Source organism: Salvelinus fontinalis, chromosome 17, assembly GCF_029448725.1.
Source record: "Salvelinus fontinalis isolate EN_2023a chromosome 17, ASM2944872v1, whole genome shotgun sequence".
NCBI classification, from domain to species: Eukaryota; Metazoa; Chordata; class Actinopteri; order Salmoniformes; family Salmonidae; genus Salvelinus; species Salvelinus fontinalis.
Window position 1 is genome coordinate 9,775,035 of NC_074681.1, and position 15,187 is coordinate 9,790,221.

Below are 15,187 nucleotides of genomic sequence, written 5' to 3' on the forward strand. Positions count from 1 at the left end.
CCACTCACTATAGTATCAACATGAGAGGTAACCACTCACTATAGCATCATTTTGAGAGAGGTAACCACTCACTATAGCATCAACATGAGAGGTAACCACTCACTATAGCATCAACATGAGAGAGGTAACCACTCACTATAGCATCAACATGAGAGAGGTAACCACTCACTATAGTATCAACATGAGAGAGGTAACCACTCACTATAGTATCAACATGAGAGAGGTAACCACTCACTATAGTATCAACATGAGAGGTAACCACTCACTATAGCATCATTTTGAGAGAGGTAACCACTCACTATAGTATCAACATGAGAGGTAACCACTCACTATAGCATCATTTTGAGAGAGGTAACCACTCACTATAGTATCAACATGAGAGGTAACCACTCACTATAGCATCAACATGAGAGAGGTAACCACTCACTATAGTATCAACATGAGAGAGGTAACCACTCACTATAGTATCAACATGAGAGAGGTAACCACTCACTATAGTATCAACATGAGAGAGGTAACCACTCACTATAGCATCAACATGAGAGAGGTAACCACTCACTATGGCATCAACATGAGAGAGGTAACCACTCACTATGGCATCAACATGAGAGAGGTAACCACTCACTATGGCATCAACATGAGAGAGGTAACCACTCACTATAGTATCATTTTGAGAGAGGTAACCACTCACTATAGTATCAACATGAGAGAGGTAACCACTCACTATAGTATCATTTTGAGAGAGGTAACCACTCACTATAGTATCATTTTGAGAGAGGTAACCACTCACTATAGCATCAACATGAGAGAGGTAACCACTCACTATAGCATCATTTTGAGAGAGGTAACCACTCACTATAGCATCAACATGAGACGTAACCACTCACTATAGCATCATTTTGAGAGAGGTAACCACTCACTATAGTATCAACATGAGAGGTAACCACTCACTATAGCATCATTTTGAGAGAGGTAACCACTCACTATAGTATCAACATGAGAGGTAACCACTCACTATAGCATCAACATGAGAGAGGTAACCACTCACTATAGTATCATTTTGAGAGAGGTAACCACTCACTATAGTATCAACATGAGAGGTAACCACTCACTATAGTATCAACATGAGAGAGGTAACCACTCACTATAGTATCAACATGAGAGAGGTAACCACTCACTATAGTATCAACATGAGAGAGGTAACCACTCACTATAGTATCAACATGAGAGGTAACCACTCACTATAGTATCAACATGAGAGAGGTAACCACTCACTATAGTATCAACATGAGAGAGGTAACCACTCACTATAGCATCAACATGAGAGAGGTAACCACTCACTATAGCATCAACATGAGAGAGGTAACCACTCACTATAGTATCAACATGAGAGGTAACCACTCACTATAGCATCAACATGAGAGAGGTAACCACTCACTATAGCATCAACATGAGAGAGGTAACCACTCACTATAGCATCAACATGAGAGAGGTAACCACTCACTATAGCATCAACATGAGAGAGGTAACCACTCACTATAGCATCATTTTGAGAGAGGTAACCACTCATTATAGTATCAACATGAGAGGTAACCACTCACTATAGTATCAACATGAGAAAGGTAACCACTCACTATAGTATCAACATGAGAGGTAACCACTCACTATAGTATCAACATGAGAGGTAACCACTCACTATAGTATCAACATGAGAGGTAACCACTCACTATAGTATCAACATGAGAGAGGTAACCACTCACTATAGTATCAACATGAGAGGTAACCACTCACTATAGTATCAACATGAGAGGTAACCACTCACTATAGTATCAACATGAGAGGTAACCACTCACTATAGCATCAACATGAGAGAGGTAACCACTCACTATAGTATCAACATGAGAGAGGTAACCACTCACTATGGCATCAACATGAGAGAGGTAACCACTCACTATAGCATCAACATGAGAGAGGTAACCACTCACTATAGTATCAACATGAGAGAGGTAACCACTCACTATAGCATCAACATGAGAGGTAACCACTCACTATAGCATCAACATGAGAGAGGTAACCACTCACTATAGCATCAACATGAGAGAGGTAACCACTCACTATAGTATCATTTTGAGAGAGGTAACCACTCACTATAGTATCAACATGAGAGAGGTAACCACTCACTATAGCATCAACATGAGAGAGGTAACCACTCACTATAGCATCAACATGAGAGAGGTAACCACTCACTATAGTATCAACATGAGAGAGGTAACCACTCACTATAGCATCAACATGAGAGGTAACCACTCACTATAGCATCAACATGAGAGGTAACCACTCACTATAGTACCAACATGAGAGGTAACCACTCACTATAGCATCAACATGAGAGAGGTAACCACTCACTATAGCATCAACATGAGAGGTAACCACTCACTATAGTATCAACATGAGAGAGGTAACCACTCACTATAGTATCAACATGAGAGAGGTAACATCCATACTCACCTCAGAGACACATAGATGTATTCCAACCATTTTGTAATACGTTAGTTACTTAGTAATTACCCACTATGTAAAGCGAACATATTCAGATATTATGAATATACGTATATCTACAACTACGTTAGATATAAGACTAGATATAAATCAGCTTCATGAAGTGGAGATGTGATTGTCCCCTTTTTGTAGGAGTGTGTTTTACCTCAGGTACAGGTGCTCCTTCGGTTGGGGCAGTTTCAGTGGCCACTTCTCCTTCACTGTAGTCATAGACCTCACTGTACTCTAGGTCGTATGAATTGTACTGGACGGGAGAGGAGGGACAGGCAAACAGACAGGGAAACCCGGTTAGTACACACGTGTAAATACGGTATAAATACATTAATACACTATGATATGTCACATTCTTCATATTTACATGGCTTTGACTGAGACGAGTGATGTTTTTCAGACAGTTCCCAACAACTAATGTCCTCTAACTCAAAACAAAATCAAAGATTGAGTGTAGTTGTAATATCAAATGGCATACTGTAAAAGGACCGATGCTGGAGATGAGAAACAGGTATGGGCAGTTGAACATTTAATGAAGAACAGACAGGTAACAGGGCAGGGACAGCGTCAGCGCACGGGTAGACAAGGACATATAACAATCAATGCAGAAGCAGGGAACAGAGCGAGGAAACAGACAGACATAGGGGAGGTACAGAGGTGATTGAGTCCAGGTGAGTCCAATAACCGCTGATGCGCATGACGGGGGGGGGGGGGGGGGGGGAGCAGGTGTGCGTAATGAAGGTGGCAGGAGTGTGTAATGAAGATGGCAGGTGTGCGTAATGAAGATGGCAGGAGTGTGTAATGCCGGGGAGCCTGGGGCCCTCGAGCGCCAATGGGGGAAGAGCAGGAGCAGGTGTGACACATACACTATATCCTCTAAAGTACTATATCCTCTAAAGTACTATATCCTCTATAGTACTATATCCTCTATAGTACTATATCCTCTATAGTACTATATCCTTTAAAGTACTATATCCTCTAAAGTACTATATCCTCTATAGTACTATATCCTCTATAGTACTATATCCTCTATAGTACTATATCCTCTATAGTACTATATCCTCTATAGTACTATATCCTCTAAAGTACTATATCCTCTATAGTACTATATCCTCTATAGTACTATATCCTCTATAGTACTATATCCTCTAAAGTACTATATCCTCTATAGTACTATATCCTCTAAAGTACTGTATCCTCTATGGTACTATATCCTTAAAGTACTTTATTAACCTCCTTGCCCCCACCGCATCACGCTGTTGGAAAGTACAGTATTTTTATATGGGGGGGGGGGGGATCATATATATATATATAGATGATGAGAATGATTTATTTCAGCTTTGATTTATTTTATCACATTCCCAGTGTGTCAGAAGTGTACATACACTCAATTAGTATTTGGTAGCATTGCCTTTAAATTGTTTAACTTGGGTCAAATGTTTCGGGTAGCCTTCCACAACCTTCCCACAATAAGTTGGGTACATTTTGGCACATTCCTCCTGACAGAGCCGGTGGAACTGAGTCAGGTTTGTAGGCCTCCTTGCTCGCACACGCTTTTTAAGTTCTGCCCACACATTGTACATGTGTATAAGTTCTGCCCACACATTCTACATCATTCTATACGATTGATGTCAGGGCTTTGTGATGGCCACTCCAATACCTTGACTTTGACCACAACTTTGGAAGTATGCTTGTGGTCATTGTCCATTTGGAAGACCCATTTGCAACCAAGCTTTAACTTCCTGACTGATGTCTTGAGATGTTGCTTCAATATATCCACATAATTTTCCTGCCTCATAATGCCATCTATTTGTGAAGTGCACCAGTCCCTCCTGTAGCAAAGCACCCCCACAACATGATGCTGCCACCCCCGTGCTTCACGGTTGGGATGGTGTTCTTCGGCTTGCAAGCGTCTCCCGTTTTCCTCAAAGCATAACGATGGTCATTATGGCCAAACAGTTCCATTTTCATTTCATCAGACCAGAGGACATTTCTCCAAAAAGTATGATCTTTGTCCCCATGTGCAGTTGCAAACCGCAGTCTGGCTTTTTTATGGCGGTTTTGGAGCAGTGGCTTCTTCCTTGCTGAGCGGCCTTTCAGGTTATGTCAATATAGGACTAGTTTTTACTGTGGATATAGATACTTTTGTACCTGTTTCCTCCAGCATCATCACAAGGTCCTTTGCTGTTGTTCTGGGATTGATTTGCACATTTCACACCAAAGTACGTTCATCTCCAGGAGACAGAACACGTCTCCTTCCTATATATATATATATATTAACCCGCATTTGCACTTGACCCCCTCCCCCCCACACCCTTCTAGCTCTGACGCTACTAATAGCTACGATATTGAGGAAAAATGCACTTGGAGATGACTGCACTAACTGTAAGTTGTTCAGGAGGAGACGTCTGCTAAATGACATGTAGATGTAGGAATAGAGGTAAATGTCTGTAAATTGTATTATAGGCAGAGCGTATGAGTGTGTGAGAATAAAACACACTTTTGTTTTTTTAACTGGCTTTTCAATAAACATATATATATATTTATAAATAGCTACATGGATTACATGTTCATGGTATAATATTTGCATAGTGGCATGTCTGGGGAAACATCTGGCAACAAAAGGAGTTGTAAAAAGGAAAGTGCCTGTGTGTTTATAGGTGAAACCTTATGGGCGACCTAAAGATAGCAGGGGATGTAATTACAGCTTCAAAAGAAGATACAAGGCGTCAGTTAAGACACAGTTATGGTAAACAGCATGTAAACACTTTGAAAGACGTAAAAAAAAACATCACGTCTGTCATTGAGGAACAACGATTCTTTAACTTTTTCCTCCCTGAATAAAAATATCTGGTCCAGTCAAACAAATTAAACCCTATTCCCTATATAGTGCACTTCTTTTTTGACCAGGGCCCGTAGGGTGCAATTTAAACAACTGGTGTCCAGTCAAAACAGAGGCTGATACTCTATTTCTATCAGAAGGGACAGATTTATATTAGTCCCAGTTCAACTGATGAACTCATCAAAAAATAATATAAGACCGAAGGCCCGATGGGCTGGCTGACTGCCTTGGGTTTCCCTGGACAAGGAAGAGAGGGAGCGAGAGAGAGAGAGAGAGAGAGAGAGCGAGAGCGAGAGAGCGAGAGAGCGAGAGAGCGAGAGAGCGAGAGAGCGAGAGAGCGAGAGAGCGAGAGAGCGAGAGAGCGAGAGAGCGAGAGAGAGCGAGAGAGCGAGAGAGAGCGAGAGAGAGCGAGAGAGAGCGAGAGAGAGCGAGAGAGAGCGAGAGAGAGCGAGAGAGAGCGAGAGAGAGAGAGAGAGAGAGAGAGAGAGTGAGAGAGAGAGAGAGAGAGAGAGAGAGAGAGAGAGAGAGAGAGAGAGAAAGGAAACCGAGATAATATATTTATGAAGTTGGAGAGCCTGACCAAGCCTGAAGAATTCAACACCACAGGCCAGAGAGTTTGATGAAAGAGATAAATATTGAAGTGTGCTCATAAAAGACTCCCCCTCTCCCTCCATCCCTCTTCTCCTTCCTGGTCTCTCTGCTCTTGCATGTGTCTCTGTCTCCAGGCGTGTGTCTGGGTGTTGCAAAGCATTACGGGGTTGGTAGGTGCTCAGGGGACAGGGCATCTCTGGTAAAGGTCAGGGTCAAAGTCATACTATTAACATTGAATCCCCTGACCTTTACGTCCCTCAATCCCGTCATCCCTCCATCCTTTCAACCCGTCATCCCATGTTCCTTTCCTAAGGTCATCTGATCAACAGACCCGAAACACCTGATTGGTTGATAATATAATAATAACTGTTGATTTTGATTTTTGTATAATCTAGAAGAGGCCTACCTATAAAGTGTCTCGCCTCATTGAAGACAACAAGGAGTTATAAAGACAACTATGTCAAGGACTCTATCCGTCCCAATGTGGTTCACTTTTAATTATCTCCTTAACAGGAGTAGGAAGATGAGTGAGGCAAGCATCTCTTAATGCTACCTATTCTCTAATTAGTGTTGTTGAACAGCTTGTCTCTTAATGCAACCTATTCTCTAATTAGTGTTGTTGAACAGCTTGTCTCTTAATGCAACCTATTCTCTAATTAGTGTTGTTGAACAGCTTGTCTCTTAATGCAACCTATTCTCTAATTAGTGTTGTTGAACAGCTTGTCTCTTAATGCTACCTATTCTCTAATTAGTGTTGTTGAACAGCTTGTCTCTTAATGCAACCTATTCTCTAATTAGTGTTGTTGAACAGCTTGTCTCTTAATGCAACCTATTCTCTAATTAGTGTTGTTGAACAGCTTGTCTCTTAATGCAACCAATTCTCTAATTAGTGTTGTTGAACAGCTTGTCTCTTAATGCAACCTATTCTCTAATTAGTGTTGTTGAACAGCTTGTCTCTTAATGCAACCAATTCTCTAATTAGTGTTGAACAGCTTGGGACCAGGCTAGATGGGCTAGCCAGTTGGCTTTTCAGCAACAAACAGATCTGGGACCAGATGGGCTAGCAAGTTGTCTATACAGCTTGAACAGATCAGGGACCAGGCTAGATGGACCAGGTTTGATGGGCTAGCCAGTTGGCTGTACAGCACAAACAGATCTGAGACCAGAATAGAGACAGCAACGTTATAACTCCTAGCAGCAGTAGTTGGTTTCCAGGTATTAGTCTGGGTGTCCAGCAGCAGTAGTTGGTTTCCAGGTATTAGTCTGGGTGTCCAGCAGCAGTAGTTGGTTTCCAGTTATTGGACTGGGTGTCCAGCAGCAGTAGTTGGTTTCCAGGTATTGGACTGGGTGTCCAGCAGCAGTAGTTGGTTTCCAGGTATTGGACTGGGTGTCCAGCAGCAGTAGTTGGTTTCCAGGTATTGGACTGGGTGTCCAGCAGCAGTAGTTGGTTTCCAGGTATTGGTCTGGGTGTCCAGCAGCAGTAGTTGGTTTCCAGGTATTGGTCTGGGTGTCCAGCAGCAGTAGTTGGTTTCCAGGTATTGGTCTGGGTGTCCAGCAGCAGTAGTTGGTTTCCAGGTATTGGTCTGGGTGTCCAGCAGCAGTAGTTGGTTTCCAGGTATTGGACTGGGTGTCCAGCAGCAGTAGTTGGTTTCCAGGTATTGGACTGGGTGTCCAGCAGCAGTAGTTGGTTTCCAGGTATTGGACTGGGTGTCCAGCAGCAGTAGTTGGTTTCCAGGTATTGGACTGGGTGTCCAGCAGCAGTAGTTGGTTTCCAGGTATTGGTCTGGGTGTCCAGCAGCAGTAGTTGGTTTCCAGGTATTGGACTGGGTGTCCAGCAGCAGTAGTTGGTTACCAGGTATTGGACTGGGTGTCCAGCAGCAGTAGTTGGTTTCCAGGTATTGGACTGGGTGTCCAGCAGCAGTAGTTGGTTTCCAGGTATTGGACTGGGTGTCCAGCAGCAGTAGTTGGTTTCCAGGTATTGGACTGGGTGTCCAGCAGCAGTAGTTGGTTTCCAGGTATTGGACTGGGTGTCCAGCAGCAGTAGTTGGTTTCCAGGTATTGGACTGGGTGTCCAGCAGCAGTAGTTGGTTTCCAGGTATTGGACTGGGTGTCCAGCAGCAGTAGTTGGTTTCCAGGTATTGGACTGGGTGTCCAGCAGCAGTAGTTGGTTTCCAGGTATTGGACTGGGTGTCCAGCAGCAGTAGTTGGTTTCCAGGTATTGGACTGGGTGTCCAGCAGCAGTAGTTGGTTTCCAGGTATTGGACTGGGTGTCCAGCAGCAGTAGTTGGTTTCCAGGTATTGGACTGGGTGTCCAGCAGCAGTAGTTGGTTTCCAGGTATTGGACTGGGTGTCCAGCAGCAGTAGTTGGTTTCCAGGTATTGGACTGGGTGTCCAGCAGCAGTAGTTGGTTTCCAGGTATTGGTCTGGGTGTCCAGCAGCAGTAGTTGGTTTCCAGGTATTGGACTGGGTGTCCAGCAGCAGTAGTTGGTTTCCAGGTATTGGACTGGGTGTCCAGCAGCAGTAGTTGGTTTCCAGGTATTGGACTGGGTGTCCAGCAGCAGTAGTTGGTTTCCAGGTATTGGACTGGGTGTCCAGCAGCAGTAGTTGGTTTCCAGGTATTGGACTGTGTGTCCAGCAGCAGTAGTTGGTTTCCAGGTATTGGACTGGGTGTCCAGCAGCAGTAGTTGGTTTCCAGGTATTGGACTGGGTGTCCAGCAGCAGTAGGTGGTTTCCAGGTATTGGACTGGGTGTCCAGCAGCAGTAGTTGGTTTCCAGGTATTGGACTGGGTGTCCAGCAGCAGTAGTTGGTTTCCAGGTATTGGACTGGGTGTCCAGCAGCAGTAGTTGGTTTCCAGGTATTGGACTGGGTGTCCAGCAGCAGTAGTTGGTTACCAGGTATTGGACTGGGTGTCCAGCAGCAGTAGTTGGTTACCAGGTATTGGACTGGGTGTCCAGCAGCAGTAGTTGGTTACCAGGTATTGGTCTGGGTGTCCAGCAGCAGTAGTTGGTTTCCAGGTATTGGACTGGGTGTCCAGCAGCAGTAGTTGGTTTCCAGGTATTGGACCGGGTGTCCAGCAGCAGTAGTTGGTTTCCAGGTATTGGACTGGGTGTCCAGCAGCAGTAGGTGGTTTCCAGGTATTGGACTGGGTGTCCAGCAGCAGTAGTTGGTTTCCAGGTATTGGACTGGGTGTCCAGCAGCAGTAGTTGGTTTCCAGGTATTGGACTGTGTGTCCAGCAGCAGTAGTTGGTTACCAGGTATTGGACTGGGTGTCCAGCAGCAGTAGTTGGTTACCAGGTATTGGACTGGGTGTCCAGCAGCAGTAGTTGGTTACCAGGCATTGGACTGTGTGTCCAGCAGCAGTAGTTGGTTACCAGGTATTGGACTGGGTGTCCAGCAGCAGTAGTTGGTTACCAGGTATTGGACTGGGTGTCCAGCAGCAGTAGTTGGTTACCAGGCATTGGACTGGGTGTCCAGCAGCAGTAGTTGGTTACCAGGTATTGGACTGGGTGTCCAGCAGCAGTAGTTGGTTTCCAGGTATTGGTCTGGGTGTCCAGCTTTGGAAGGTAATAATGCTTACATTTCCCAGGATGTGTGTATGTGTGCCTGTGTGTGCCTGTGTGTGTGTGTGTGTGTGTGTGTGTGTGTGTGTGTGAGTCTTTCTCTAGACTCAGATTAATCCAATTACCTCTTCTGATTCACAGACTACAACAACTATAGTAATGTCATACACAGCACCAGTCAAAAGTTTGGATACACCTACTCATTCAAGGGACACAAAGCCCACATGTTAATTGAAATGCATTCCAGGTGACGACCTCATGAAGCTGGTTGAGAGAATGCCAACAGTGTGCAAAGCTGTCATCAAGGCGAATAATGGCTACGTTAAAGAATCTAAAATCTAAAATATATTTTGATTTGCTTAACGTTTTTTTGGTTACGACAGTAAATGATTCCATATGTGTTATTTCATAGTTTTGATGTCTTCACTATTATTCTACAATGTAGAAAAAAGTAAAAATAAAGAAAAACCCTTGAATGAGTAGGTGTGTCCAAACTTTTGACTGATGCTCTATTTTTATTTGTTTATATATTTGTTTATTTATTTATTTAACCGTAAATCCTTTATTTAGGAAATGTGGTGTATACTGTGTATGATCCCAAGGAGGGAGAGCTGAGCTCCAAGACTCCTGAACCTGGTGCAGTCATTATAGGTATAAATCACGGAGACCACTCTCTCTCTCACACACACACACACACACACACACACACACACACACACACACACACACACACACACACACACACACACACACACACACACACACACACACACACACACACACACACACACACACACACACACACACACACACACACGCACGCACACGCACGCACTCACACACACACACACACACACCAAAGTAGAGGCTCATATTTTGTGGCAGGGAGAGAGGAAAGTTTCTAGTGTGAGCTCATATAGTGGAATAGGAAAATGTCAGCGTTTTCCTTCAGGATGAGATCTGAATATCACACGACAGATTCTGCTTCCAAAAATGGCAGCCTACTCCCTACATACTTCACCTCTTTTGACAAGGGCACACTGAGCTCTGGTCAAAGAAGTGCACTGTGTAGGGAATAGGATGCCATTTGGAAAGACGCCTTGACATCATTATTTTTTGAGTATGTGGATTTGGTTGAAGAATGAAGCTTTGCAGAGTGGATGGTTGCAGATGGTTTGAGGGATTTACATGGAGTTGGAGCTAGTTGGGGATTTACATGGAGTTGGAGCCAGTTGGGGATTTACATGGAGTTGGAGCCAGTTGGGGATTTACATGGAGTTGGAGCCGGTTGGGGATTTACATGGAGTTGGAGCCGGTTGAGGATTTACATGGAGTTGGAGCCAGATGAGGATTTACATGGAGTTGGAGGCAGTTGGGGATTTACATGGAGTTGGAGCTAGTTGAGGATTTACATGGAGTTGGAGCCAGTTGGGGATTTACATGGAGTTGGAGCTAGTTGGGGATTTACATGGAGTTGGAGCCGGTTGGGGATTTACATGGAGTTGGAGCCGGTTGAGGATTTACATGGAGTTGGAGGCAGTTGGGGATTTACATGGAGTTGGAGCCAGTTGAGGATTTACATGGAGTTGGAGCTAGTTGAGGATTTACATGGAGTTGGAGCTAGTTGGGGATTTACATGGAGTTGGAGCTAGTTGAGGATTTACATGGAGTTGGAGCTAGTTGGGGATTTACATGGAGTTGGAGCCAGATTAGGATTTACATGGAGTTGGAGCCAGTTGACGTAAAACACAAATTAGACACCGATGATAAAAGCATCAGTGTTCATCTTGAAATATGATCGTGTGACGATGAAGAAATATATCAAAATAGATTGAAGACATGTATTTCACATGTGAATCTTGTCAAAACGTTTCCTCTGGCAAGTCACTACATGTTTTGACCTTACTAGATTGGCAGGCTCTGAGATGCACAGAGGTAGGCTTTGAGCTACTACTCGTTGTCAGGATACAGTGGGAATAACTCTGCTCAGGGCTATAAATTACTGTGTAATATGTCTTCAAATGGGGAGGATTTAAAAATAGCCTTTGATGGACAACACACGTTTTATAGAAGTATCCTGCTCGCATTACCTGAACACAAAACCCCCGCCCTCTCTCCCTCACTACTATCCCTCCTGCCTTCGTCCTTCACTCACCCAGATACTGACCTCATCTTCCTGGTGAGGTGTTTACCAGATTACCTTCCTACTTCATCTCTCTCTCTCTCTCTCTCTCTCTCTCTCTCTCTCTCTCTCTCTCTCTCTCTCTCTCTCTCTCTCTCTCTCTCTCTCTCTCTCTCTCTCTCTCTCTCTCTCTCTCCATACCTCCCTCTCTCTCCATACCTCCCTCTCTCTCCATACCTCCCTCTCTCTCCATACCTCCCTCTCTCTCCATACCTCCCTCTCTCTCCATACCTCCCTCCATACCTCCCTCCATACCTCCCTCCATACCTCCCTCCATACCTCCCTCCATACCTCCCTCCATACCTCATCCTCTGGTTCCTGTGCCTGTGGTTGTTCCTGGTGCGGTGTTTCACAGTCGGGGCTGTAGTGTTCACAGTAGTCGTACGCTGCCCTTGGGTCGGCCACAATCAGCAGCTGCTGGATGTCACCCTGTAAGAAGAGAGAGAAGACGTTAAAGCACAACTCCCAAGACAAGATAAAGGGGGAAGCGTTGTCAGCTGTCCAACCGAATGTATTTATCTGAAAATATGTCTTCCGCATATAACCTGAATCATAAAACAGATAAAGAGATGTAATATGTTCCTCTAACACCTTCAGGAGACGAGGAGACGAGGAGAGAAACGTTGGGTATTGAATATGGGTTTTCTGTTCACCAACCCCAATACCTCAACCATCAGACAAAAGGGTATTCTCTAGGTCTGAGGGCGACATTTAAGGTCTCTGGCAGGCCTGCTTCTGCAAATTCATCTCACCTCACCCCACGCCACACCCCGTACCTCACCTCACCCCACACCTCACCTCATCCCACACCTCACCACAACACCCAATACCCCTCACCCAACCCCAACCCCACACCCAACCCCACACCTCACCTCCCCCCACACCCCTCACCACAACACCCAATACCCCTCACCCAACCCCACACCTCACCCCACACCTCACCTCCCCCCACACCCCTCACCACAACACCCAATACCCCTCACCCAACCCCACACCTCACCTCCCCCCACACCCCTCACCACAACACCCAATACCCCTCACCCAACCCCACACCTCACCTCACATCTCACCCCACACCTCACACCCCTCACCCCACCCCTCAGCCCACACCCCACATCTCACCCCACACCTCACCCCACATCTCACCCCACATCTCACCCCACACCTCACCCCACATCTCACCTCAACTCACCCCACCCCACACCCCTCACCCTACACCCCTCACCCCACAGTAATGTTACTGTAGTACTCAGATTCTAACTGTCACTGCCAGATCACATTACAAAAGGAACATTTGAGAACAGAATTGTTGTTCTAACGTTGTTTCCAGACAGAAGGAAATCAAGCAAACGTGTGACAGAAGACCAATGTAGATTTATGTGCCTGATAATAGAGACAGACAGACAGACAGGCAGACAGACAGGCAGACAGACAAACAGACAGACAGACAGACAGACAAACAGGCAGATAGAAAGACAGACAGACAGACAGACAGACAGACAGGCAGGCAGACAGACAGACAGGCAGGCAGACAGACAGACAGGCAGACAAACAGGCAGACAGACAGGCAGACAGACAGACAGACAGACAGGCAGGCAGACAGACAGGCAGACAAACAGACAGACAGACAGACAGACAGACAGACAGGCAGACAGGCAGACAGACAGACAGACAGACAGACAGACAGACAAACAGACAGACATACAGGCAGACAAACAGGCAGACAGACAGGCAGACAGACAGACAGACAGACAGACAGACAAACAGGCAGACAGACAGGCAGACAAACAGACAGACAAACAGGCAGATAGACAGACAGACAGACAGACAAACAGGCAGACAGACAGGCAGACAAACAGGCAGACAGACAGACAGACAGACAGACAGACAGACAGACAGACAGGCAGACAGGCAGACAAACAGGCAAACAGACAGACAGATAGACAGAAAGAAAGACAGAGAGACAGAGAGACAGAGAGACAGAGAGACAGACAGACAGACAGGCAGGCAGACAGACAGGCAGACAAACAGGCAGGTAAACAAACAGGCAGGCAGACAAACAGGCAAACAGACAGACAGATAGACAGAAAGACAGAGAGACAGACAGACAGACAGATAGATAGACAGAAAGAAAGACAGAGAGACCGACAGACAGACAGACAGACAGACGAAGAAATACAACGTCCTGACCAATAGACAGCCAGCATCTATCTCAGATGGACCCAGTCGGACAATCCAGCAGCCGGTTGGCTTCTCTACACACACGCACACGCACACGCACACGCACACGCACACACACACACACACACACACACACACACACACACACACACACACACACACACACACACACACACACACACACAGGGTGTTTGTGTTGTACAGTCATCCCCCAACCCAACCGTTATGGACAGCGAGTCCTATTTCCCTGCCCAGCCTCACCTTGGGTACCAATGGAACACTATTCCCTACAGAGTGCACTACTTTTGACCAAAGACCATACTAACCATACTAAAAGTCATGCACTATGTAGGGCATAGGGTGGCATTTTGGAGGAAGCTCAGTTTTCCTGGTGTAGAAGAATGTGACAGATAAATAACCAGAGTCTGTACTTATGAAATATCTGAGGCCGTCTGTTTTTCATGAACATTTGGAAAAGGAAATTAGATCCCCACTTCTCCATTCCCCTCCCTCCCTCCCTCCCTCCCTCCCTCCCTCCCTCCCTCCCTCCCTCCCTCCCTCCCTCCCTCCCTCCCTCCCTCCCTCCATCCCAGCCAAAGGCTCTTTGTCTTCTGCATGATCTTATCCCAAGGAATGTTTAACCAAGAACTCTCTCTTTCTCTCTCTCTCTCTCTCTCCCTCTCTTTCCCTCTTTCTCTCTCTCTCCCTCTCTTTCCCTCTTTCTCTCTTTCTTTCTCTCTCTTTCTCTCTCCCCTTCTCCCTCGCTCTACCTCTCTCTTCCCCCCCTCTCTCTCTATCTATCTCCCCTGCTCTATCTCCCTCCCTCCCTCCCTCTCTCCCTGCCTCTCTCTTTCCCCCCCCCCTCTTTCTGTGGAGAATATTAACTAGCAGTGTGTGTGTGTAAAGTAAAAGTATAGAAACCCTAATAGAAAATGACTCCTGTAAAGGCAAAAGCCTTCCAGTAAAATAATATTTCAGTAAAAGTAAAAAATGATTTGGTTTTAAATATCCTTAACTATCAGTTAAATATCTCAGTTAAATATCCTTAACTCAGACATAATTTACAAACAGAGCTTTTGTTTAGTGAGTCCTCCAGATCAGAGGCAGTAGGGATCACTGCTGAATTATATTTTAACACTGATGGAGGAATAGATGATGACAAAGAGAAGCAGGTGAGTGGGTTCTGGCAGGGGATGACCAGACTACACCTCACTAACTCAGATGTTCCCACCAGACTACACCTCACTAACTCAGATGTTCCCACCAGACTACACCTCACT

General features: G+C 45.4%; 1 protein-coding gene across 1 annotated transcript in view; it reads right to left on the reverse strand.

Moving 5' to 3' along the window:
- LOC129814526 (collagen alpha-1(XI) chain-like) overlaps nucleotides 1-15,187 on the reverse strand; it is a 167,087-nt gene that overhangs the window by 110,629 nt on the left and 41,271 nt on the right. The window contains exons 5-6 of the mRNA XM_055867712.1: nucleotides 12,030-12,155; nucleotides 2,705-2,803 (exon numbers count right to left, since the gene is read on the reverse strand). Of these exons, the coding sequence (XP_055723687.1) occupies nucleotides 2,705-2,803; nucleotides 12,030-12,155 (225 nt within the window). The remainder of the gene's footprint in view (nucleotides 1-2,704; nucleotides 2,804-12,029; nucleotides 12,156-15,187) is intronic.